Raw genomic sequence first — 25,423 nt, forward strand, 5'->3', positions numbered from 1 at the left:
TGATAGATCAACTAGATAGAAAATCAGTAAGGATACAGAAGAACTCAGCAACACCACCAACCAACAAGGCATAATTGACATCGATTGAACACGTTCAACCAAAACAGCAAAATACACACTTTTTAAGTACCCAGAGAACATAAACCAATATGGATCATATCACAGGGCATAAAACAAATCTCAACAAATTTAAAAGAATTGAAGTCACACCTAGTGTTTTCTCCAATCACAATGGAATCAAACTAGAAATTAATAACAGAAAGATAACAGGGAAACCTCCAAACACTTGGAAACTAAACTGCTCAATTCTAAACAGTCATGAGTCAAAGATGAAGCTCAAGGGAAATATTTATAAAACACATTCAACTAAATGAAAAGAAAACCACAGTATATCAAAATTTGTGGGACACAGCTAAGTCAATGCTAAGAGGGAAATTTACAGCACTAAATGCACACATTAGAAAAAAGTCTCAAATCAATAACTAAGCTTCCACCTCAAAGATGCAGGAAAACAAGAGCAAGATAAAACCAAAGTGAGCAGAAGGGAGGAAACAATAAAGGTCAGCGCAGAAATCACAAAATTGAAATCAGGAAATCAATATTGAAAATCAATTTTTAAAAGTTGGTTCTTTTAAAAGATCAATAAAATTGACAAATCTCTAACAAGACTCATAAAGAAAAAAAGAGAAAAGTCGCAAATTACCAATAGCAGAAATGAGCCTGAGGAGACAACTACAGACCCTACAGACATCAGAAGGATAATAGAGAAGAACACTATGAAAAGTCTACACACACAAATTGGACACATCAGATGAAACAAACAATTCCTGGAAAAACACAAACTACCACAACTCAACCAACATGAAATAGATAACTTGAATAGCCCTATAACTATCAAGGAAATTAAATTTATAATTAAAAACTCCCTAAAAGGCACTCTCCAGACCAGGTTATTTCACTGGCGAATTCTAACAAATGTTTAAAGAAGAATCAAAACCAATTCTACATCATTTCTTTCAGAAAATAGAAGAGGAGAACCCCTTCTCAATTTACTGTATGAAGCTAACATTGCCCAATACCAGAGCCAGGCAGACAGGACAAAACAAAACAAAACTACAGACCAACATCCCTCATAAATACAGACCAAAAAAATCTTTAACAAAATATTAGCAAAGAGAATTCAGCAATATATAAAAAGAATTATACACTATGGCAATGGGGAGTGTATACCAAGGATGCAAGCCTATTTCAGTATTCAAAAATCAATCATATAATCCACTACATGAACAGACTAAAGAAGAAAAATCACATGGTCTTATAAATAGATGCAGTGAAAAAACAAATATTTTCTTCACAAAATCCAACATTTATTCATGATAAAAATTCTTAGAAAAATAGAAATGGGGGAAAGTTCCTCAACTTGATAAACAGTATCTACAAAAAACCTATACCTAGGATTATATATGATGGTAAATGACTAAATGCTTTCCCCTAGGTTCAGAAACAAGGCAGGATGCCCACTCTCACCACTCTTATTCACATAGTGGTGGAAGTCCTAACCAGAGCAAAAGCAAGAAAAGGAAATAAGAGGCACATAGATAGGAAAGAAAGAAATAAAACTGCTCCTATTTGCAGATGACATGATTGTCTGTGTAGAAAATCCCATGAAACCTACAAAAAAAATTCCTACAGCTCAGTGAGTTGAGCAAAGTCAAGGGGTACAAAATCAACATTCAAACAGCAACTATATTTCTATACACTAGCAATGAACATGTGAACACTGAAATTAAAAATACAATACCATTTATAATCATTCAAAAAACAGAAATATTTAGATGTAAATAAATCAAAGCTACAGAACTAGTACAAAACAATAATGAAGAAATCAAAGAAGATCTGAATAAATTGAGAGATACATCACGTTCATGGATTGGAAGACTCAACATAGTGAAGATGTCAGTTCTTCCCAAATCAGTATACAGGTTTACACAGTTCCTATTGAAATTACAGTGTGACAGGCCAGCCCTGTGGCCGAATGGTTAAGTTCGTGCACTCTGCTTTGGTGGCCCGGGGTTCATCAGTTCAGATCCTGGGCGCTGACCTCACACACCTGTTGGCCCATGCTGTGGCAGCACCCCACTTAGAAGAACCAGAGCAACTTACAACTAGGATATGCAACTATGTCCTGGGACTCTGAGGAGGAAAAAAAAGAGGAAGACTGGCAACAGATGTTAGCTCAGGGCCAGTCTTCTTCACTAAAAAAAAATTACAGCAAGAATTTTTATATATATAGACGAGATTAATTTAACATTTCTATGGAAAGGCAAAGAACCTAGGATAGCTAAAACAATTTTGAAAAAGAATAATAAAAAACGAGGACTCAGTCTACCTGATTTCAATATTTATACAGTTATAGAATCAAGACTGTGTCGTATTGACAGAGGGATAGACACATGGGTCAGTTAAACCCAGAAATAGATACACACGAATATGCCCAATTGATATGTGACAAAGAGGCAAAAACAATCCAATGAAGGAATTATAGTCTTTTCAACAAATGATGCAGGAGCAATTGGACATCTATAGAAAAAAAACCTGACCCAAGTCTCACAGTTTATATAAAAAAAGTCCATTACATCAAAATGGATCATGGACTTGAATGTGAAATGTAAAATTATAAAACTTTTTTGAGAAAAAAAAGGGAAAAACCTTTGGGACCTAGGGTTAAGCTCAGAGTTCTTAAAGTGGGCACCAAAGGCATAAAAGGAAAAATTGACAAATGGAACCTCATCAAAATTAAAAACTTTTACTCTGCAAAAGACCCTGTGAAGAAGATAAAAACGGGGCCAGCCCGGTGATGCAGCAGTTAAGTTTGTGTGCTCTGCTTTGGCGGCCCAGGGTTTTCGGGTTCAGACCCCGGGTGTGGACCTACACATCGCTCATAAAGCCATGCTGTGGAGGCAACCCACAGACAAAATAGAGGAAGACTGGTACAGATGTTAGCTCAGGGCCAATCTTCTTCAAGCAAAAAGAAGCAGATTGGCAACAGATGTTAGCTCAGGGCCAATCTTTCTCACCAAAAATAAAAAAGAAGATGAAAAGACAAGCTAGAGACTGAGAAGAAATATTTGTAAACGACATATCTGACAAAGGACTAGTATCTAGAATATATAAAGAACTCCCAAAACTCAACAGCAATAAAGCAAACAATCCAATTAGAAAATAGGCAAAAGACATGAAGAAGCATTTCATCAAAGAGGATAAACAGATGGCAAATCAGCCCATGAAAAGATGTTCAGCATCATTAGCCATTAGGGAAATGCAAAATAAAACCACAGTGAGATACCACTACACACCTACCAGATTGACTAAAACAAAAAATAGTGACAAACCAAACACTGGCGAGGACGCAGAGAAACCTCATCTCTCACCCATGGCTGGTGGGATGGGAAATGGCACAGCCACTCTAGACGACAGCTTGGCAGTTTCTTAAAAAGTCAAGCCTGCAAATGCTAGAGCAACTGCACTCCTGGCGTTTATCCCCAAGATAATGAAAACCTACGTCTAGCTCCACTTATATAACATTCTTGAAACGACACAGGCATAGAAATGGGGAGCAGGCTGGTGATCTCCATGGGGGCAGGATGGAGGGGGCCACGGGGATGAGGACCCTTGTGGCGCCGGGGATGTTCTGTGGCTGGAGTGCATCAATGTCAATATCCTGATCGTGAGCCTGCACTCTCGGTCTGCAAACTCACGGCTGGGGAAACTGGGTAAAGGGTGCGGGGGAATCGATCTGTGAATCTCCACGTGAATCTACAATTATCTCAAATAAAAAGTTTAATTCTTTTTAAGTTAAAAATCTTATAAGGATGAATAAAGGACCATGAAGAGCTTTAAAAGTGTGTGTGGTGGTGGGGGGGGGGGGGGAAGCCCCACTGTTCTCCCCCAGCCAATGGGCTTGAGGCCTGGAGACCATGGGGAGGCAGACGGTTGCCAGGTAAAATACAGGATGGCCAGTTAAATTTGAATTTCCGATAAATAAATAATTTTTCAGTCTAAGTGGGGACATACTTAGACTAAAAAATTATTTGTTATTTATCGGAAATTCAAATTTAACTGGCCATCCTGGATTCTGATTTGCTAAATTTGGAAACCCTAAGAGGAAAGGACAGGACACAGGTGTCTGAGCAACCCAGGGGATGTGGACTGAAAGAGGCAGGGGGACACGGGCAGGAGTAAAACAAAGACTCAGGAGGGAAGCCAGAGAGCAGGCCAAGGGACACCAGGGGACCACAAGGACGCCCCGGCCAGGCAGTGCCCCAGGAGAGGGGAGGCAGGCAGGGGCCGGGGAGGCCGCCGCTGGGCAGTGCCCCAGGAGAGAGGAGGCAGGCAGGGGCTGGGGGGTCCGAGGCTGCTGATTTATGGAGCTCTGCTGGTGAAATGACCCTTTGCGGATAGGCCGCACAGAATCCAGAGAAAGGGCAAAAGAGTGGACACTTGAGTCTCAAGGTGCTGATCCGGGATCGAAGGAGCCTGACAGCTGTCCGAGAGGGGGCCCCTAGGCACTAGGAGCAGCACCAGATGAACCCCAGGCTGGCACCTCGGCACCGGGGCTCCTCTGCCCACGATGTGGCCCCACTCTCAGGATCTCCCTTTCCTACAGGGGAAGCGCACACAGACCAGCAGGCTCAAGTGTCCAGGTCAGTGGGCTACCATGCCACTGTCAGCACTCTGCTCTCAGCTTGAAAGTGCCCTCCCAGCCAGACCACGGCCAAACACACATTTCCACATTGCTCCCACATGCCCCGTGGCCCTCCCTATTTTCTTCAAGGAACACATCACTATCTGAAATAGTCGGGATTTCCTATTTGTTCTCTTAACACCCACCTGCTCGCCACAGCTCCAGGATCACAGGGCCACTGCCTTGCTGTGATATGCATGCTTAGTGCCTGGTGCATAGTAGGTGTTCAAGAAAGAAAAAAGGTGCTGAGTGAATGAAGGAGTAAATGAATAAGACATTCTGATTGGAGCTACTCTTTCTGGGTCTATCCTGCAGGCACAGTCCTTGGAGCTGACACAGGCAGAGCGCCAGTCTTCTCTTCCAGGAAGCCCCCAGCAGCATCCTCTGAGCTGCCATGGGCTGGCACCTTGGCTGCAGGCTGTGCATGGCCACAGAGGGGCTCAGTTTGTCCTCTCGAAACAAGGCTCCATTATCATCATCATTATCTTTAATTAGCCCTGGCCACAGGGACTAGTAATAATAATAGCAATAATATTAACCTTAACAGCTGCCACTTACTGAGAACTTACACGTTCCAGGCAGTGTAGTGGGCACTTATCCTATATTTTAACTCATTTAATCCTCCAAACAGCCCAAAAAGGTAGGGGTGGTGACCCTCTACTGTTTGTGCTGCCCCTTCCTTGTGCAGAATAGATACCCTCTTTCTTTTCAAGAATACCCTCCCCCCTCCCATTGTTGGGGTAGGGGGGCGGACACTGGCTCACCCAGCATCCAGGGAGGGCGGGTGGTGCCAGCCTGAGCAGTCAACATGCTCCACCTCCCTGGCTACAATGATTGGTGCAGGGGTGGCTTCAAGAGCCTCCTGAGGCACTAAGCCTTGGTCCTGAGACCTTCTCTGCTGATGAGGAAAAACACGCCCCTCTCTGCTGGGACTGCAGAGCCAGGAGCTGCTGGCTGTCATCTTGTGCCAGGGAAGGCCACCTGGGAAGGAAGGCAACCAAGAGGGAGCAGAGCTGAGAGATAGGAGAGAGGTTGGTGACGACTTTGTTGGAACCCCTGGATCCAGCCATGCCTGAAGCTTGTCATCCAATGTATCCCCAGACTTTTCAGTTACAGGAGCCAATAATTCTCCTTTTTATGCTTTAGTCAGTGTGAGCTGGCTCTCTGACTTGCCACTGAAAGAGTCCTGTCTAAATTGCTATGTTATTACCAAGATGGGGTTTTTATAGAGGAGGTTCTGAAGCAAACAAAGGTGAAATAACTTCGCCATGATGAGACACAGCATGAGCTGGGAGTGCTCCTACCCACTGTGATTCACTCAGAGCTCCTCATTGCACGTGCAGGTGTGCATGCACACATGTGCATACTCTGTTTCTCATTCATACTCACACTTACAGCAGATTGAGCAAACTGCTGGTGCCTAATAAAGATCTATTGGATAAACTAAAATCGGCAACTCCCTAAAGGTGCCTCTGTTTAGAAAACGCTCCCATCAGTGACCCGGATTCTCACTTGAGCTCAAGCTCAGGACTCGCTGCGTCGTTGGGGAATCACTTCTTCCTCCCACCTCGGTTTCCCCAGGCAGATGAGCTGGAGCCCGCAGGAGGCAGGCACCTGCAAGGCTGGCCAGCCAGAGAGAACACCCGAGTCTCCGGAGAGGGCTCTGAGGTTGAAAAGGACTGGCCCAGGGCCCACAGGAAGGGCAGCCTGGCCAGGCATCCAGAGCCCACAGCGAGCTCAGGCAGACAAGGCCAACCCCGGGCCACCACTGGCCGTGGGACCCTTGGTTTTTTTTTTTAAATAATTCCTTTTTTTAAAAAAAAAAGATTGGCACCTGAGCTAACATCTGTTGCCAATCCTTTTTTTTTTCCTTCTTTGTCTTCTCCCCAAAGCCCCCCAGTACAAAGCTGTACATTCCAGGTATAGGTCCTTCTGGCTCTGCTATGTGGGACGCCACCTCAACATGGCCTAATGAGCGGTGCTGGGTCTGCGCCCGGGATCCGAACTGGCGAAACCCTGGGCTGCCAAAGCGGAGCACGTGAACTTAACTGCTTGGCCACAGGGCCGGCCCCAGGCCCCTTGTTTTCTGCCGTTCCTCCAGTAAGGCTGGGCCAGACGCAGATGCAGGACACTGCTCCTGTAGCAGCTGCTCCCAAGCAGCCAAACAACCACAAAGGGCATCCAGCAAAGTCAGCTCAACAACACAGGCCGCCAAGCCCACGGCAATGCAGAGCAAGAGAAGGCCGTGCTTGCAGGCCAGCCCACGCAAGCTGGCGCAGCGGCCCAGGCCCCGCCCCTCCAGGAGCGGCTCCACTGCCCTCTCCTCTCCACCCTCCCGTCTCCTCTCCATCCTCCCATCTCCTCCGCCTGCTGGTGCTCTCCTCTTGCCTACATTGGACAAGTCCCTCAATTCCCTGTGAACAGAAGGGGGGACATCGCCATCAGCCCTCAGGAGCTGTTGTGGGGTAAGTGTGACAGCAGGTGCAGACACTGACAGCAGGGCCTGGTGCTTAGTCAGCCTCACTAAATGTTACTGATAGTTATCAGCATCATCACCTTCTTTGCCAGCCCCCAACAGCTCTTCTTCGGGCACGATATCATCTTCTACCTGTCATCTAAAACCTGGTCACCTTGGAGTCATTCCTGACTTCTCCCCTTCGTATCTCCACCCAACTGCCAAATCCTGCTGGTTTTGCCCCTTAATGTTTCTCCAGCCCGCACCCTCCTAATCAACGTCCTCATCTTCTCTCACCTACTCTGCCACAATCTTTTCTGGGATCCACCCACCTCCTGCCTCACGATTCACTCTGTAGTGGTACTGGATTGTCTAGAGCCTCCCCACATACTCTTCTCTTCTCTGCAAATCGGCTCATGCTATTTTCTCTACCTGGAATACCCCTCCCACCTTACTTCCCATCTTCTAAGACCCTGATTAGGTGTCACCTCCTCCAGTAAGCTTTCCTGGAATGCCCAGATTGGGCAACATGCCTGTTCTTTGAGCTTCCACATCTTAACTAGCCACATGGTATTAATTTACCCTTTTAGGTCACCAACCTCCTAACTGGGCTAGAGGTTCCTCACCAGCCCCACCGAGGGTCTCAATCATGTTTCCTGAACTGAGGTTACGGTTAGAGGAAACCTCATCGACAGAGGCCTTTCCCCCTCTTAAAAGGAAAAAAAAAAGGAAGAATGAAAATGAAACCATTTCCACTATTTTACACTACAGAACTGAAGGATTCTCCTTAGAACAGAATGCTCGATCAATGGCTTCCTTACACCAACCAGTGGACTCAAGTTCGGGGAGGCTGAGGCCTCTGGCCTCGCGAGGGCTAAGGCGAGACATGACTACACCCTTCTTGGGGTTTGGCAAAAATAAATAAGTAAATAAAAAAGAATTGGATTCTGTGCTGTCTGTACAAGCCTGTTGTTCTGACAGAACGTTCCAGAAGGTGACACGTGGCCTGTGCGGGGAGGGAGGCGTGTTTGTCACATACGGAGGTTAGACACATGTTTGGTCTGGTGTCACCTGAATCAAAAGTGACACAAAAGAGTCTCACAGCCCCGTCCAGCAACGTGCTTGCAGCAGAAAGGAAACACAAACCCTTTTTCTGTTTTTCCTTTTCCTTTCCCCATTATGTTTCAGATCTATTTGAGGGACTTTGTCTTTCTCCAATACGAGAGTGAGACACCAATTTCCACGCCAGACTTTCGTTCCCTCTGAAACACTTCAGGCCAGGCCTTCAGCGAGGGTCTGGCTGTGCAAAGGGCCGCAGAGGAGGGGCCCCCGGTCTGCAAAGTGGCTTTCAGTCTGTCTCCAGGATGAGCTTCTTAGAGACTGAGAAGGCAGAAGACCTCTCTGTCTCACACGCACCCCTTTCCCCTCGGGGTGGACCGGGGCCCGCCCTGTCACAGCGAGCGGGAGGACACACAAGGGCCACCCGCCCAGCACGGGGGGCCTTTTAAAGGCCTGAGCTGGAGGGGAGAGGCTGATCTTCCAGACGCCCCCATCGCTTCAGCCCAACAGCAGCGCCCGGCCCTTAAGAGGCACCCAAGGAAAGGGGCCGATGGGACCAAGAACTCCCATGTGCTAATGACGAATGTCCACCCGGACCAGAGGGTCCACAGCACTTTCCAAGGTCACGGACGGCAAACGTTCCTGACAAGATTCCCGGAGGACTGTCCCTTCCCAGCCCTGACCCTCGTCAGGGCTCCCCCGGGGCCCATGAAGGCTGAGTCATGCCTTTGGGGCCAACCTGGGTCATAGAAAGTTCATTATTTCAAGGACAAGTTCTCAGACCCCTCATCCAGCCATCCACCCACATGACCAAAGAGGAGAAATGTCCAAAGTAGCTGAGGAGAGGGTGGGCCTCCCAGCGAGTCAGCTTCCTGGGGGGCTGAGGCCCCAAGTGCAAGCCTTGTATGCACACATTCCACACCCCGGGAAGAGCCATGGGCGGGGCTCTGCTTCTGGGCCAGACCCCCCACGAGCCTGCCTTCAGCCCTTGCTCAGCAGGCCCCAGGGAGCCCAAGGCAGGGGCCTCCCGAAGAGCATGCAGCTGAGGCGGCCAGGCTCCCAGAGTCTGGGGCTGGATGGGGGCAGCAGGGGGCGGGCAGGTGGCAGGGCGGAGCCAGGTCAGCCCAAAGGAGGCTGCAGATCTGAGCGGGGACTGCTTCAAGTTTTTGATGTGACTGCTGGGGGCGGGGGGGGGGGGGGGGGGGGCTAAAACCATTTCCGGGGGGGGGGGGGGGGGGGGGGGGGGGGGGGGGGGGGGTCTAAAACCATTTCCAAAGTTCAGGGATGCCCAGAGAAGGGGGCCCTATTCTCTGTGGGGAGGGGGGATTGCAAAGGAGACCCCCCTGCTGAAAGGGCTTCTCAAGCCCTTTGCCTTTCTCTGGGCTCCGAATGAATTGCTCCCTCGGCGCCAGCGGCCGGGAGGGGGTGCTGGGAACGTTTCCAAGGAGACGTGTCCCTGAGTCGTCATAACTCCCGGGGTCTGGAGGCTGCACAGCCACGGAGAGGCCCACTATAAAAAGGCCAGTTTAGTGTCCCCCGGGGAGGCCTCCAGCAGTCTGGGTCCCGGGGAGGCCCGTCTCAGACCCCAGGGCCCCGAGTTTATGAGAAGGCCGCCAAGCTGACAGGGCCACTTCTGCCCACTGAGTCCCCTTGGTGCCACTAAGGGGCTTTTACCCCGCCAGCTCCAGGCGCCACCCTGGGCTCGGGCCATTTAGCAGGGAAGCTGTCCTTGGGGACACTGGGCCCCAACAGTTTTTACTGGGACTGCAAAGCCAGCCCCCAGCCAGGACTCCTGTGCCTGCCTCTCTCCATCCACACTTCCCACCGTTGTCCCCCACACCCTCCCCAAGCCACCAGGGCCAGCGAGGCACACGGCACAAGCCAAATCTAAGTTCTATCCCCTCTCCTCTCTCTTCTCCCCCCCGCCTCAGTCCCTCACCTCTGGATCAGACCAGGGGTGTCTCTGTTCTCTTCCCATCTTCTTCCCCCTCAGCACTGTGGCCAGATTACTCTCGCTAAAGTGCTCGGCTATGTCCAGGCCATACTCTGCTCCAAAACCTTCAATGGCTCCCTAGTGTGTAAGCCCAGGGTTGTACACTCAGGTGCCCACAGGAACCAGGCTGGGGACACAAATGAATAAAGCATCCCCCTAAAACACAATAGGGACTGATGGGGACTGTGGTGCCTGGGAACACACAGTCCGAGCTGCAGCCCAGCTCGCATCAGCTGTGCATGTGAGAACGCAGGGCCCTGGCTGCCACCTCTTCTGGACTTTTAAGAGAAGACAAATAAAACATCGGCCAAAGGGACCCCAGATTTGGACCCTGGCCTATAGGGTCAACTCCAAACCCAGACCCCTTAACCTGGCATTCAAGGCCTTCTGTGGCCCGGTGCCAAATCACCTTCCCACCCTCACTGCCCACGATGCTGCCCCATGAGATGCCTCCATCCTGGCCGGGTCAGGCTCCTCAGCTCCTAACCGCATCTCCTCTTCCCCTGCCCCTGAGCCTTGCTCAGCCCACGTCTTCCCACACACAGTGCTCCCCTCCTCCTCAGCCTAACAACAACCCATCCTTCAAGGAAGCCCGCCTCCTTATGCTGAGCCCTCCAAGGGCCTTGTTCTCTGGAGACTGTCCTTGCTTGCCAAGACTGCTCCCTCTGCCAGGGATGCCCCTGTCACAGAGAAAACTCCTATTCATCCTTCAACGCCCAGCCCTTTCTGATGGACCTGTTTGGATCCAACGGTCCCTGTTCCAGGAGCACCCACCACACTGTGCTGAGCCCACCTGGATGCCCGTCAGCCTTCCCCCAGGCGGGGGACCCCTGAGGGCAGCGCCGGGTCATCCCACCACAGGCCCTGGCGGAGAAGCCACATGCTGCGCAAAGAGCCTGGTTTTATTCAGACCCCAGCTCCGCTACTTCCTGGCTGGCAGCTTGGGCAAGTCGTTAAACCTCCTCTGTGAGACGGAGAACTAGCACCTACAATCAGTACCTGGCATGTGGCGGGGCTCAGTACCTGGCAGCTGTTCGCATCCTTACCCAACACGACCTCCCTTTGCTGCAGGGGGTGTGTCCTACCATGTCCTCTATGGGGTGCCGTGAGGTCTCTAAGGGTGGGGACAGCGAACCCTCTCACACCCGCAGAAACCTCCCCAGCTCTCTAATGCAGCAGGTGCTCAGTCAACGTTCTTTGATAGATCGGGTGGATGAGGCCAGGGAAGGGCGAGCACGTGGGCAGAGCAGGTTAGAGCGAGAGGAGATGCCAGCCTGCCCCAACAAGTGTGGCTCGCGAAGGGGTCCTCAGGCCACGCCTCACAGCCACGCGCCAGGGCCTGCATGGTGAGACTTCCTGCAATTGCATAAATGTCTCGTCTGGACTCTGAGACTCTGAGACCAACAGCTCCTTGCTGCCTGCTCCCCAGGCCCCCAGCTCCTACACGTCCTGAAAACCAGGCCAGGTCAGGACACTGCCGAGCAAGTGTGCATGAGGGGCCCTGTCTAGCTACCAGACAGGACACCTTCCTGAGAAAGGCCGGCCAGCCGCTCACACAAAGGCCTAGGGGCCATCAAACCCTCCTTTCCAATTTCCCATAACTCTGGTTAAGAGCAACGCCTCGCCTTCCACCTGAGGATACACAGCTCCCAGGCTTTGCACGACAGGAAAGGTGGACGAGAGAAGTGGGGGAACGCCCCTGAAATCACTGTGGTCCAATTAGCTGGGCTCCCGCCCTTCGTGCTGACCAACAGGAGGGCACCAACACCTGCAACGAAGCAGACAGGTTTAGATATCTTCATCTTCACCCCCAACACTCCGTGGAGGCGCTCTCCACAGCCGGTGACTGACGCGGCGGCTTCCCTCTCCCCTTCAGCAGGGGGCTTTCAAACAGAAGAAATTAAAAGGCCACCAATCTCCTCATCCGGCTGAACCCCCAGGGCCCAACCTGCCCCTCGCAGGCTCCTCTGGCTCTTCGTGTCCCCTCAGCACTGGGTGAGCCCCACCACGCACACAGTTGGATTCAGCGCCTTCAGGAGACCAGCTCCCAGCCCGCTGCTGAGCACCCAAGCCCCCTGAGCACAGCGAGGCTGCAGCTGGTGGGACCAGGGACTGTGCTGGCCCTGAGCACAGCTTCACTGAGGAAAGGCCTTTGCGACCACTCTTATTACGTAAAGCATGGATGATGCACAGATGTGGAGCAACTCTCGTCCACCGCCAGGGGAGCATAATTTCATACAACCGGTTAGGAAATTTGTCACTATCGACTGAAGGTGAACATACCCATATCCTATGACCCGCCAATTCCAGGGCTAGAGATATTCCCTTTAAAATTACGTGCATATGTTCACGAAACCTACAAGAATGTTCATAGCAGCACACTGTTTGAAACAACTCCAAAATGGAAACCACCCAAGTGCCTATCAAGAGTAGAATAGATAAATGGTGATGTGTTCGCACGATGGAATATTATACAGGCAATAATACAAATAAGCAAAAGGCACCAGACACAAATGAGCTCATTTATATAAAGTCCAAAACAGCGGAAAGCACCTATGCTGGCAGATATCAGGGGGGGGGGGACCTTTTGTGGGGGGGGGGGGGGGGGGGGGGGGGGGCCAAGAGCAGGGCTCCTGGGACACGGGAATGGTCTGCTTCCTCATCTGAGTGTTGCTTACCCAGGTGTGCTCAGTTCATGAGAATTCACTGAGCTACACAGTAAATGGATTTTTTAATGTGTGTAATCAAGGTTTTTGTAAAACAGTACTCTGTTGGCACGGCTGTTGCTAAGACTATAATGAAAAGATGGTAAGGGAAGAAAAGTGGAGAGGAAGTAAGGGTCAGGATGCTCAACACGGGACTGAAGCCTCTCAGCTCAGACAGCAGGGGTCTTGGAGAAGGGCATCACACTGCCACCAAAGACCCAGGGCACCAGGTTTCCAGAAGCTTCCAAGGCCCTCACTGCCAAACTCACTACCCCCTGGGTCAGCCCAGTGCCCACCAGAAATCCAGCTGTGCCCTCTCTTATAGCAAGGGCATCCCCAGCTGCCAGGGAGACTACACCCAGCCACAGAAGGCAAGTAAGAGTTCACAGCTTCCCTCCATCCCTCAGGCCAAGGGGCAACACGATGGGGCTTTGAAGCCTCCCCTTCCAGAAAGGGTGCATTTTCCAAAGTCCAAAACTACTTGAAGAGGAATAGGAAAAGTACCGAATAACTTTGCAGGCATTCTGTTTTGACAACGTGCCTGAGGAATTCACCATGTTTAGTGGGGAAACGTGAGCAGTTAAATCTATTACATATCATGACATACAAAATTTAAGCATAATTGCCCCTGAGTGCTTGACAACTGGAAAGTACTTCATCTCAGAAATGGAGAGAAATTTACGCTGAGAAATGGAAGAGATTGTCAAAGGTTTGATTGTAATGTGAGTGGAGCAGCGACAAGAAAGCTCAGATGGAGAAAGTGCTCCAGCTCTGACGTTTTTACTCCTATTTGAAATGTCTCAGAAACAGCAGCAATGACTCCATCCTTTGCCCTAAAAGCCAGTGAAATGATGATTGGAACAGCAAATTCCAAACGCTGAGGAGTGGCGCCGGCACGGGTGGGAGGAACTCTTACCAATCATGTGGTTGGCAACATGGATCTGGATCTCTCTCTCGTTCTCAAAGGTCATCTGGCACTTGATGCACTGGTATGTCTTTTTCTGTTTGGAAACCAAAAAGGAATTAGACAGTCAGGAGGTGGAAAAGAACAAAAAGCAAAAGTCCCTGGAGGTCCTCACTCAAAACTCCCCAGAATGGCCTTGTCCCCTCCCAGGTCTCTCCAGGCCATTCTCCGCACTTGCCTCCGAATCCAGCTCTCCAGCCTGGGGAAACAGGGAATAGGCTACACTCCAAGGGAGCTGCTCTTCTGCTAGACCTGTGGAAACTGCCCCTTTCCAGGGTGAGAGCACACAACACCAACCACGGAGAGGAAGCTGAGGGAGGATGCCTGCTTGGAACATGCTCAAATCCATCTTCCCATCCACCCATCTCCCCATCCATCCATCTACCCATCATCCTATCTACCTTCCGTCTACCCAACCATCCATCTACACACACACACACACACAAACACCCATCCACCTTCATTCATCCATCCATCCATCTACCCATCCATCTGTCTACCCAACCATCCATCTACACCCACACACCTCCATCCACACCCAATCCACCCATCCACCTATTCATCCATTTTTCACTCATCCAACTACTCTCTCATCTATTTACCCACCCTAAGAACTATGTGGCTGAGCAGAGGACACTATGCCCACCAACTCTAGTGCTCAGGGGTGAGTGAGGAATTCTTCATTTGCCCTAGACACACAAAGCCCCAGGTGATCCTACAGCTGACGTCCACACACAGGGAGCTATTGCCAGCCGCCTTTAGGGGGTGGGGGCAGAAAAAGGGAGATCAGAAGAAGCTTCAAAGCTTCTCAAAGACACGTCCCAAAGAGTGGAGCTCACTCTCAATAACTAAGCCTGGGTGGTTGTGAAACCAGTCCACGGTGGACAGGGGTGGTGTTGTCTGTGTGGGGAAAGGGCTATGGCTGTGGATTTTTATGAAGAGGGAGGCATGGTATTGAGATTCAAAATATCCAAGCTTTTTGAAGACCACTTTGACTCCTGGGATGATGGGGCCTCCCTTGACCTCTGGAAAAGGGAGGACTTCAGATGTCTTGGCTGAGCACTCAGGCCCAACCCTCCATCATGTAGCCAGGATGAACCAGCAGGGGGCCCAGCTGTGCCAGCTCCCACTTTGGCTCTACCCACACCTGCAGTCCCCCTAAAGGGCCTGGTCTCAGCTCCAGGCCGGGACCCACGCTGTTTCCTGCACCTGGAATACCCTCTCCATCCTTAAGGACTCAGTTCAAATGTCACCTCTTCTGAGAAGCCTCCTCTTCCCACCTCAGAATGAGTTCAGGGCCTCCCCAGGTCCTTGAGCTTATGCTGAAAGCATCTAGTTAGCAGCACCCAGTTCTGTCGTGGCTGGTCGACTTGCCTGCCCCCCACTGCACCCTGAGCCCCCGGAGGGCCAGGACGTGTTCTGCCCACCTGTGAGGCCCCACGGCCAGCAAAGACAAGCCCTTAGGGAGCATTCGTTGGACAAATGAGCAAAGTTGCAAACTGGCATGTGCAAAGAAAGCACTCTCTTAGGGCAGAAGGGACAAAGGGAACCAAAGATGACTCAGCTATCCCGGGTCCTCACCATCCAGCATAGGGCCTGGCCCAGAGGGAGGGCCTAATAGTTATTTAACCTTTATTGTGATTGTTATCAGTGCTAAGAAAATGCTTGTTGAACAAATGAATGAAGAAACAACTGGAACAGCTAGTGCTGGGAGCTTCAGTTTCCAGAGGCAGAGTCCCGGCTCCAGGGCCCACTCTACAAGACCAGGGGGCTTTTCCCCTAGTGTTTCAGGAGCCCTGGGGTTCAGTGTGTTCTCGGTGCAGGCCACAGCACTGGGCCCGGAAGCAGGCATTGAGCATGGAAACACCTGGCGAAGATAGGGGTAAGTCCGGAGCAGAGGACAGGGCTGGGGAGTCCACTCCCACAACAGGCAGAGATGTTCGGGCCAGGAGAGACTGCAGGGGTTGAGGTCTTCTGGGGGGACGCTGTCACCAAACTCCCATCTCAGCTTAACTCCAGGTCCGTGCTCATGGAGAACGACCTTGGTTTCTCCACTGAGATCATTCCTTCCCTCTCACATGTGTCCCCCACCCACTCTGTCCGGCAAGCATAAGAGCCGCTGATGCTTGAATGAATGAAGGAATGAATTAACGAATAAATGCACAGTAAACGCAAGAATGAAGCACACCCCAGGAAGCTCCATGCCAAGGAAGCCCAGGGCAGGCCTGCTGGACGAGGAAGGCCATGTCCCCCTCCATGCTTGGTTCTGCTTGGTGGAAGTCGCTGGAGTCCATGGCCACGGCTGGCCCAGGCCAATGCAGGGGACAGTCCATGATCAAAGGGACTTTGGTTGTTCCTCCTAGGGGCAGGTGAATGCAGTGGGCTTGCTGTGCTAGGAAAATAAATCACAGGGGCCTAGGCAGGACGAGAGGCTACCCCCAAATGTCCCTCCACCATATGGTCATCCTTGGTGGCAGGAAGAGGACTGCCAGCTAAGTGGGTCCTGCCTGGTGGGGAAACAGGTTCCTGGGGATTCCCAAAGGGAGGGGTCAGAGGAACTGTTGAGAGAAGAGCCTGGGGGTTCACACACACACACACAGCCTGTGTGCACAGGCATGGACCCACACATGAGGACATACACACAGACATGCGAGCATACACACGTACACTCCCTCACTCCAACTCACCAACACACAAGACCATCATGGACACACCCACAACCCCCCTGCCCCCCAGCAACTTGCTCCCTGTAACACGGATACACGAGTGCAACACCCTCAGAGAAGTGGAGACACCCTCTGGACCACAGGTGCACACAGGCTGACACATCTACCCTCATCCCCACGGACGCAAAGGCTCTCACCTCTCTGCCTGGAGCCTGAGAGCCTCGCCACCACTCCCAAACATGCCCACAGAGGCACCGGCGGCTCTGACTCGGTGCATGCAGAGATACGCACCGTCGTGTACACACGTGTAGACATGTAAGCGTACACAAATGCAGTCACATGCAGGCACACACTCTCACACACACAGGTTCACCAGCACCAGCACTCACTAAGGCATGTATATACCCAGACACCCCTCACAAAGACGGCCCTTCCGGCCTTGCACGTGAGGCCAGGGTGCCCAGGTCCAGAGCAGCGGGCACCGGCCGGGCCGTGTGGTCCTCCATGTGGCTGGGACATGAGGACGAGGAGAAACAGGTGAAGACTCGCTCACTCTGCCTCCCTCCTGCGGCACCTCAGCCGGCCCCCAGCCTTCACCCCAACACCTCTTCTTGGTCTGTTTCCCCTTCTCCATCCCGCAGAGACCCCCTCCTCCTCTGGCGCTTCAGCCTCCACTAGGAGACAATTACAGAAAGACAGAACTTGGCATTCAAAGTACCTCCTCTGCCATAAGCCCCTTCCCAGGGGCCCAGCCCGGAGACCAAAGCTGAGCCCCAGGGCCGGCAGCCCAGTGTGGCCCTGAGCAACCTCCGAGGGGGTCCAGCATAAAGAGCACACACGTGAGAGTAGCAGAGCCAGGAGAGGAGAAGGGAAGGAGAGGGGGGAAGGACAGCCACAGCTGCTCACTTCCATGACTGTGATCACAGCTCACACTCAGGGAGCACCCACTGTGTGCAGACACTGTTTATTCTGAATACTCACAAGCCTTCTGCAAGCTCCATTTTCAGGGTTGGAGAAACTGGAGTTTCCAGAGGCTAAACCACTCGGCCAAAGGCCCATGCTGGTGAGCAGGCAAACAGGGATTCGATGCCAGGCAGGGGCCCTCTGGAGCCCACTGTCTGAGCTGCCATTCTCGGCTCCCTGCCCCAGATGGCCCTGGACAGTCCTGGCCTAGGTGACAGGAAGCTGGTGCGACCTGGACAAGCCCTCTCACGTGGATGTGTATTGACCTCGCTGTAGGATGGGTGTGAGGGCTCCCAGGCTGCCCCACCTGCACCATGAGGATCTGGTGAGTCGCGCGAGGGCTGGGGGCTGCCCACTCTGGCCTCAAGTTGGGGTTATGTTGTCATTACGCATAAACAGAGGGGGAGGCAGAAACCTGAACGCTTCACGCTCCAGCCGACAGCAGCCTCAGCCCCACAGGAACCCAGTCCTCCGAGAGCTGGTTGCTATGGATACACTCCCAAGGGTCCCAGCCAGCCAGCCCCCAAGCCCCTGCGCAGCCCCTAGAGTCTGCTCTTACATGTGTGAGTCCCGGGGGAAGGGGTGTGGGCTAACAGACAGCTGGGCCTCTGCCCCCAGGCGTGCCCAAGCAGGGGGCAAGGCCCCAGAGGCTACACCTTCCCTGGAGAGGTCCCTGGGTTTTGTCTAGCTCCTTTCTGCAAACTGACCATCTGCCCAGGCCTCTAGATGGGATTGTCAGCTCACCTCCTCTCTTACAAGGCCTGGGACAAGGAGAGGAAGGCCTGTCAGGCTCCCAGAAAATAAGCCCCTGGGGTCTGAATCCCTGCGCTACCACCTACAGCTGTGCATCCTCCCGTATGTGGCTCCACCTTCCTTAGCCTGGATCCCCTCTGCCAAAACAGAGGTCACGGCAAGGCTCCCAGTTTGTTGCCATGGAAATGATATAAGAGCCTGTGCCGGCACAGTAGGGGCTTTATGAAGCAGCACTTGATGCAGGATCCAGGGCTGAGACCAGGGAGGAGGGGGCTCCATTAGCCCGAGGCTCTGGAGGCACCAGAAGCAGCCCCGTGGCCATCGGGGACCCTGCGCAGTGCTGGGCAGTGCCGAAAAAGCAGGGATGGGAGCTCTCCATCCCACGGCCTCAGCATGGGGGACGACCGCCCTGGACACTGCCCCATGGGCTCCAGGATGAGCTCCAGAGGTGCTGAGTGGAGGGCTGGTCAAGAGCTTGGCTGGGGCACCACACACCTCCTGAGTTCAAGTCCCCTCTCTGCCTCTTAACAGCACACGGCTCGTGGCAAACTACCTAATGGCTGTGTGTGTCCATGTCCTCGTCTGTAAGGTGAGCGCTGTAAGGATGGAATAGGTATAAAGTGCTTGGCACGTCCTTACCCCTTGGTAAGTGTGAGTTGTGATTATAAATGGGAAAAAGATCAAATGACGTTTCCATGTGCCCAGCACTGCCTTTACTCATTGATGCCTCAGCGCAGAATGCTGACATCTGCACGGGAAGTCATCACAGCACTTAACAAATGATGAGGAAAAGCACCAGCCAGAGTAGATGTTGGTTGAAAATCCAGAACGGCTGCCCAGTGCCTCCCAGTCCTGTCAGCTTTGGAGCCAGACTACTACGACTGCTGTTATTACTATTACCCTCTGGCTTCACAGGTGATGACAGAGGCCAGGCAGGCACTGGAAGACGGAGACTTGAACCCAATGCGTCTCACTCCAGGGCCCAACAGCACCCCCAGTCCACCCACGCTGGCAGCCGGCGAGCTGAGGCTGCGGACGACAGAGCTGGGCAGCAGTGAGCGGGGCCATGCTCAGGACCTCTGACCCGTGTCCTGTTGGACCCTTGCCTAGAGGCCCAGCTCGGTCTAAGGCCTGGAGAGGGTGGGGTGTGCCAGCGCTAAATGGAGCCGTCTGCTCCAGACGGACCTTTGAAGAGAGCCCCAGGCCCCAGGCGGACGCACAGCTCTGGTCGCATTCAGGCGTTTCCCCCTGCGGCCAGGTGATCACTGCCAGGCCCTCCGGCTTCCTGGGCCTCAGTGGGGAGCTGGGCCAGGATCCTCCCTTCACTCTCTCCTTCTCTCTCACTCTCTCTCTCCCCGCCTCAAAATCCCAGAGTTGCAGTCCCCAGTTCTGACCCGGTAGGGAAACACCTCAGCAAACATCCTGTCTTCCAGGAGGCGCCTGCGGCACGTGCCCTTCCCCAAATCCTGCCTCACTGCCAGTGGCATCAGCAGAGGCCCCCAAGGGAAGGACACTCCTGAGACCCGCCTGGCACCTCCTCAGTCTGCAAACAGACAACACAGACTCAGTGGGCATCCCCAGGCCCTTTCTGTCTGACACCGAGGGCCACACAGGCTTCAGGCCCACCATCAGGTGCCCCTCGGCCGCTGTACCCAGGGCCTGTGTGGACCCTCCAAAAGCCCAGACTTCCTGCCTCACAGAAACCCACTGGTTATGGGTCTGTGGCTCCCCCTGGTCTGGGAGCCCCCAAGGGAGGGTCCATGTCTGATTTTCTTCAGCTGCCAGGCACCCCCAAACATAACAAGTGCACAGGACAAATTTGATGAATGAATGAATGAATGAACCAATCAATCATTAATAATAACAGTAATTGGGACCATTGCTAGGGCCCTCCAGGCACCCGCAACTGCACTAAGTATAATGATGCTGTTGATAATAATATCAGCTGGTGACTGCAGCTAGCACAGCCGAGCCCTAACCAAGTGCCAGATTAAGCCCTCTCTACATTCTCTCTGGATTATCACAAGAATCTTGAATCTAAGGCCCAGAGAGCAAAGCAACTTGCCCAAGGAGACTCAACAAGCAAGTGAACAAGCCCACTCAGACCAACAACAATGACGGCACCATCATTCTCAGAGCCCTCACTGTGTGTCGGCCACTGTACTGTGCCCTGGACACACATTATGCCACGGGCCCCTCACAACAATTCTGTGGAGTCGAGACAATTATGATTCCCCTTTTACAGATGAGCACTGGCTAAATGAAGCCCAGAGAGGTAAATAATGTCAGCCGTGTCACACGGCTAGAAGGGAAGTGGCAATACTGGGTTCAAACTCCAAGTCCACTGCAGAGCAGATATGCTTGACCGCTATGTGGCAGCCACCTCTCTGGGCTACTCATGGGAACACCACCAGGAAATACAGAGCTCCATGTGGGTGGCTCCTGTGGGGCTCTGGGGGAGCAGGGGGCAGGTTACACTTACCCGGGGCACTGGTGACGTCTGGGTGCCTTTCCGGGGCCCACTGGCCTCTGGCGTGAGGTCACGGTGGTCCACTTGCATGTGGCTCTCCAGGTCCTCGGCACTCTCAAACTTGACGCTGCACTCGGGGCAACGGAGGCCAGCGCAGGGCCGGTCAGCAGGCTCGGGCGGGGCCAGGCCGCCCACCTGTCCGTTGGCACTGCGGGCCGTGCAGCTGGCGCAGAGGCCATAGGGCAGCCCGCTGACATCGAGCTTCACCAGGTCCTGCCTGCTGCGGAACTCCTTGAGGCACAGGGCGCACTTGTAGAGCTTCTGCGGCCCCTGGCCATTGGGGGAGGACGCAGCCGAGCTGCCCGCCAGCTTCTGCATGTGGAAGGTGCCATGGATCTTGAGCTCCAGAGTGGAGGTGACCGTCTGCATGCAGACCACGCAGCGAAAGCCTGTGAGTGAGTTGCGCAGGTCAGGGTGCATCTGGCAGTGCTCGATAAACTCCTCCTCGCTCTGCAGGGGCATCTTGCAGATGCGACAGGTGCCCGTGTCCAGGCTCTTGCTGTGGGTCACCTTGTGCTCGGTGAGCGTGAGCAGCGAGGGGAAGCGCTCCCCGCAGATGGGACACATGTAGTGCTTGGCGGGACCCCGGTGCGTCTGCAGGTGCTCCCGGAGCCCATTCTCCGAGAAGAAAGTCCGCGAACACACGTTGCACTTGTGGCTCCCCTTGATGAGCTCGGCCTTCTTCCGCGAGCTGCCGTCCTCGCCGGGCCGGATGTTGTGGTCCCGCAGCCGGTGGTTCTGCAGCAGCACCTCCATGGTGTAGGCCGCCCCGCAGATGTCGCAGCCGTACATGGGCTCCGACGCGTCCACGTCGTCCTCGCTGGCCTCGTGGCTGTTGGGCGCCTCGGGATTCTTAAGCAGCATGCCCTGCAGGTCAGCAGGCTCGGCCTTCTTGGCGGCGGTGGGGGGCACCCCGTTGGCCGTGCCGTTCTCGGTCGCAGCATCAAACACGCAGTGCTTCTCCCGCAGGTGCTTCTCCAGCAGGATGATGGCGTGGAAGGCCTTGCTGCAGAACTTACAGTTGTACTTCTTGCTGTGCGTGGTGATGTGGCACTGCAGCTCCACCTCGGTGCTGAAGGTCTCCCCACAGAAGATGCACTTGTGTGCCTTGGCCGGGTTGCCCAGGTGGCTGTGTTTGACGTGCACCTGCAGGTCGGCCTCCTTGCGGAAGTCCCAGTTGCAGGCCGTGCAGCGGTACATCTTCTTCTCATTGCTGTGTTTCACCGCCAGGTGCACCTGGATGGACACCTTGGAGTCGAAGACCTCCTGGCACAGGGTGCAGTGGTACAGCACGAAGGTGTGCATGTCCAGCAGGTGCTTCTGCAGGTCATCCACCGACGAGAACTGCTTGTCGCAGCTCTCGCACACATAGTGGGTGGACGTGGTCATGTAGTGCACCGTCAGGTGCTGCAGGAGGGACTCCTGGGAGTCAAAGTCCTCTTTGCACTGTGGGCACGCCTGCTTCCGCAGCAGCAGCTCCAGGTGCAGCTTCAGGTGGGTCTGGAAGCTCTCGAAGTTGGAGAACTTGAGGTCGCACTGATTACAAGGATACTCGCCGTTGGAGATGGAGTTGGTACTCGCCGAGAGCCGCTGCCGCTTCGGAGAAGACACCTCCACGTCAGACGAGACCGGGCTCTGCTCTGCCTTGGACTTCTTGCTGTGGGCTAGCGGGATGTTCTTGTGGTTTTCCTTGATGTGCTTGGTGAGCTTCAGGATGGAGCCGAATATGGGTGAATTGGTGCAGTAGGGGCAGGAATAGACCTCCATGAATGACTGCGTGGGCTGCACGACTGGAGACTCCAGCTTGGCGCTGCTGACGCTACAGTGGGCCTGCTGGATGTGCTCCGTGAGGGAGGACTCGGTCAGGAAGCCCATGGAGCACTGGTTGCAGAAGAAGGCGTTATTGCCATCGGGCGGGTTGGCGTTGGGGCCACAGTGGGAGATGCGGATGTGCTCCTGCAGGCTATTGATGTCAGCGAACATCTCGGGGCAGTAGTTGCAGTGGAAGGCGGAGATGTTGCTGAACTGCATCACAGGGTAGGTGTGGTTCTTGTGCAGCTTGCGGACATGCTCATTGAGGTTATAGAGGGTGGGCATGGAGTCCAGGCAGATCTGACACGTGTGGCTCTGCTGTGGCTTATCCGCGTGGATGGTCTTCAGGTGGATCTCCAGCACTGCCAGGCTGTTAAAGTCCCGCTTGGAGCAATAGGGGCAGCTGTAGACCACCTTGGACCAGCCCTGCCCATCATCCCGCATCTTCTTCTGGCCTCGCAGTGGCTTCAAGGTGGAGTCCGGGGTGGAGCCACGCTCCACAGAGGCACTGGAGTCTGGCGTGGCGCTGCTCATGGACGCCACGCTGCCCAGCACGGGGTCGGGGCTGGCGCTGTGGTTGCTGGAGTCGGGCTGCCGGTGGCTGTCCAGGTGGCAGTAGACACCCTCTACCGAGGAGAACTGCTCGGGGCACATGGGGCACTTGTGTTTCTGGTTGGCGTGGGCTTGGTGGATATGGGTGAGCAGCGCGTTCTCATCGACGAAGACCTCGGGGCAGTGGATGCACTGCAGGTCCGCCTTCTCGGAGAGCTGGGGGTGGCGGGTGAGCACGTGCTTCTCCAGCTCCTCAGTCTGGCTGAAAGTATCCTCACAGTAGTCGCACATGAAGTCGTCCTTCTTGGCCTCCTTCTCCGACTTGGCCAGATGCTCCTTGTTCTTCTTGTGGGCCTGCATGTGGCTCTGCAGCGAGCTGGTGGACGAGAAGCCGCGCTTGCAGACGGTGCACTTGAAGGGCTTGCTGGAGCTGTGGGTCTTCAGGTGGATCTTGAGGTGGTCGCTGCGGGAGAAGGCTGCCTCGCACTCGTGACAGTGGTACTTCTTGTCGCCCGTGTGCAGCTTGATGTGCCGGTCGCGGCTCCTCTTGTGCTTGAAGAGGCGGCTGCAGTAGGTGCACTTGAAGGGCAGCTTGTCGCTGTGGATCTGTTCGTGCCTCTTCAAGTAGCTCAGGCGGATGAAGGACTTGTCGCAGAACTGACAAGGGTACGGCAGGCCCGTGCCCCCTTCCTCCTCACCCAGGCCAAGGTCACACCCATCTCCAATCATCTGCGTGGGTGACGCAACATCCTTGCTGGAGGGAGACGAGGCCACCCAGGAGAGTTGTGGGTCGTCGTCACCATCTGCAGGGGGAAGGCAGAAAGGAGATTAGAGGCAATTCCCAGGGCCGCCGAGAAACAAGGACAGAGCCAGCTTCTCGACAGCACGCGGGCTGAGGCTGTGCAGCTGGCCAACTGCTGCGGGGGAGTGGGGGCAGGCGGCCGGGGGCCGGCAGCAAGTGCACGCGAGGGCCTGCCCGTCTGTAAGGGGACGGCAGAGGGCCGGCAGGATACGGCGTGGACAGGCCTTTTCCCTCAGCAACACCTGCCTGGGCCTCGCTGGACGCGACACTCCTGTGGGAGGTGCGGTCTCAGCCACTTCCCTGATTGGGCGGGGAGGGGCCGCCTGGAAAAAGTCACTGGAAATGACCTCACGGACCATCAGTCCCACAGGCCAAAGGAAGCAGGCCCCATCACCTGATCAAGACCTGGGGCGACTCCCTCTCCCAGCCCCGTCCTGGTGCAACATCCCGCTGGTCCTCAGGGGCACAGGCAAGACTTTCCCAGAAAATAAAACGTACTCTAGTGAATTCAGTCAGGGCATCTTCTTTGGCGATGGGGGCAGTGCTTCATGAGGCAGACGGACACACGAGGCAGAAGGCAGGCACAGGGCATCAGACAAGAGCACAAACCCAAGAGGGGTCTGCAGGGCTCCCAGCCCAAACCATCCTAAGGGGGCTGTTTTCTTTGTTCCCCTTCCCCCGTGGATTTGCCCCAAGTCCACCCAGGACCCCAGGAGATGTCCTGATGGTGCAGTGACTAGAGGATGGACCGAGACCCAGATGGCCACAGAGCTCAGAGCCTAGCGGGCCCTTAAATCCACCCGGGCAGGCAGGGGCGGGCTCTCCTCCAGACGCCTGGCCTGGCCCACTCTCCCCAGGGACAGGGGCTGCTTCCACCTTCACTGGCCTGTTCAGCCTCAGAGGAAAACTAAACAAACTAGGGGCTGGCTGTTTCTGAAAAAACAAAGGCGCACAGGACGCCGCACACGAAGCCGGCAAAGTTCCCGAGCCACGCGGGGCAGAACCACGCCAGCCCGCGAGGGGTGAGGCCACGGCTCAGGTTTCTGTTGGGTAGATTTAAAACTTAATAATGAATGAAACGGCCCGCAGGCTGCTCCGGGCCAGGGAGAGACAGACAAAAGCTGTGATTGGCCGCTCTGACCTTGCTCTCGGAACCCTGAAGAAAGAACGGCGCTTGCCTCTCGGGGCCCAGTCAGCCTGGCCAAGTCTTCAGAGAGAGGCTCAGGGGCCCGGGCAGTCAGGCCCTCCGGGAGGGGAGGGCACCAATACTCACACCTGCACACGGACGCACATACTCACCCATGCATTCACACACACACCACTCCCAGGACTCACAAACAGACATACTCACCCACATACAGTCACACACACCATGACACAGTCACATACAGTCACACACACCATGACGCACACGGTCACATACAG

The 25,423-nt window shown here is 53.9% G+C and overlaps 1 protein-coding gene across 3 annotated transcripts in view; it reads right to left on the reverse strand.

The window, feature by feature from the left end:
* Window positions 1-25,423, reverse strand: part of ZNF423 (zinc finger protein 423) — a 320,871-nt gene that overhangs the window by 111,035 nt on the left and 184,413 nt on the right. For all 3 annotated transcript variants that reach the window (XM_046680367.1, XM_046680368.1, XM_046680369.1), the window contains 2 exons: window positions 20,785-23,999; window positions 13,873-13,957 (listed from right to left, as the gene is read on the reverse strand). In XM_046680367.1, the coding sequence (XP_046536323.1) occupies window positions 13,873-13,957; window positions 20,785-23,999 (3,300 nt within the window). The remainder of the gene's footprint in view (window positions 1-13,872; window positions 13,958-20,784; window positions 24,000-25,423) is intronic.

Source organism: Equus quagga, chromosome 13 (genome assembly GCF_021613505.1).
Source record: "Equus quagga isolate Etosha38 chromosome 13, UCLA_HA_Equagga_1.0, whole genome shotgun sequence".
Taxonomy (NCBI): Eukaryota; Metazoa; Chordata; class Mammalia; order Perissodactyla; family Equidae; genus Equus; species Equus quagga.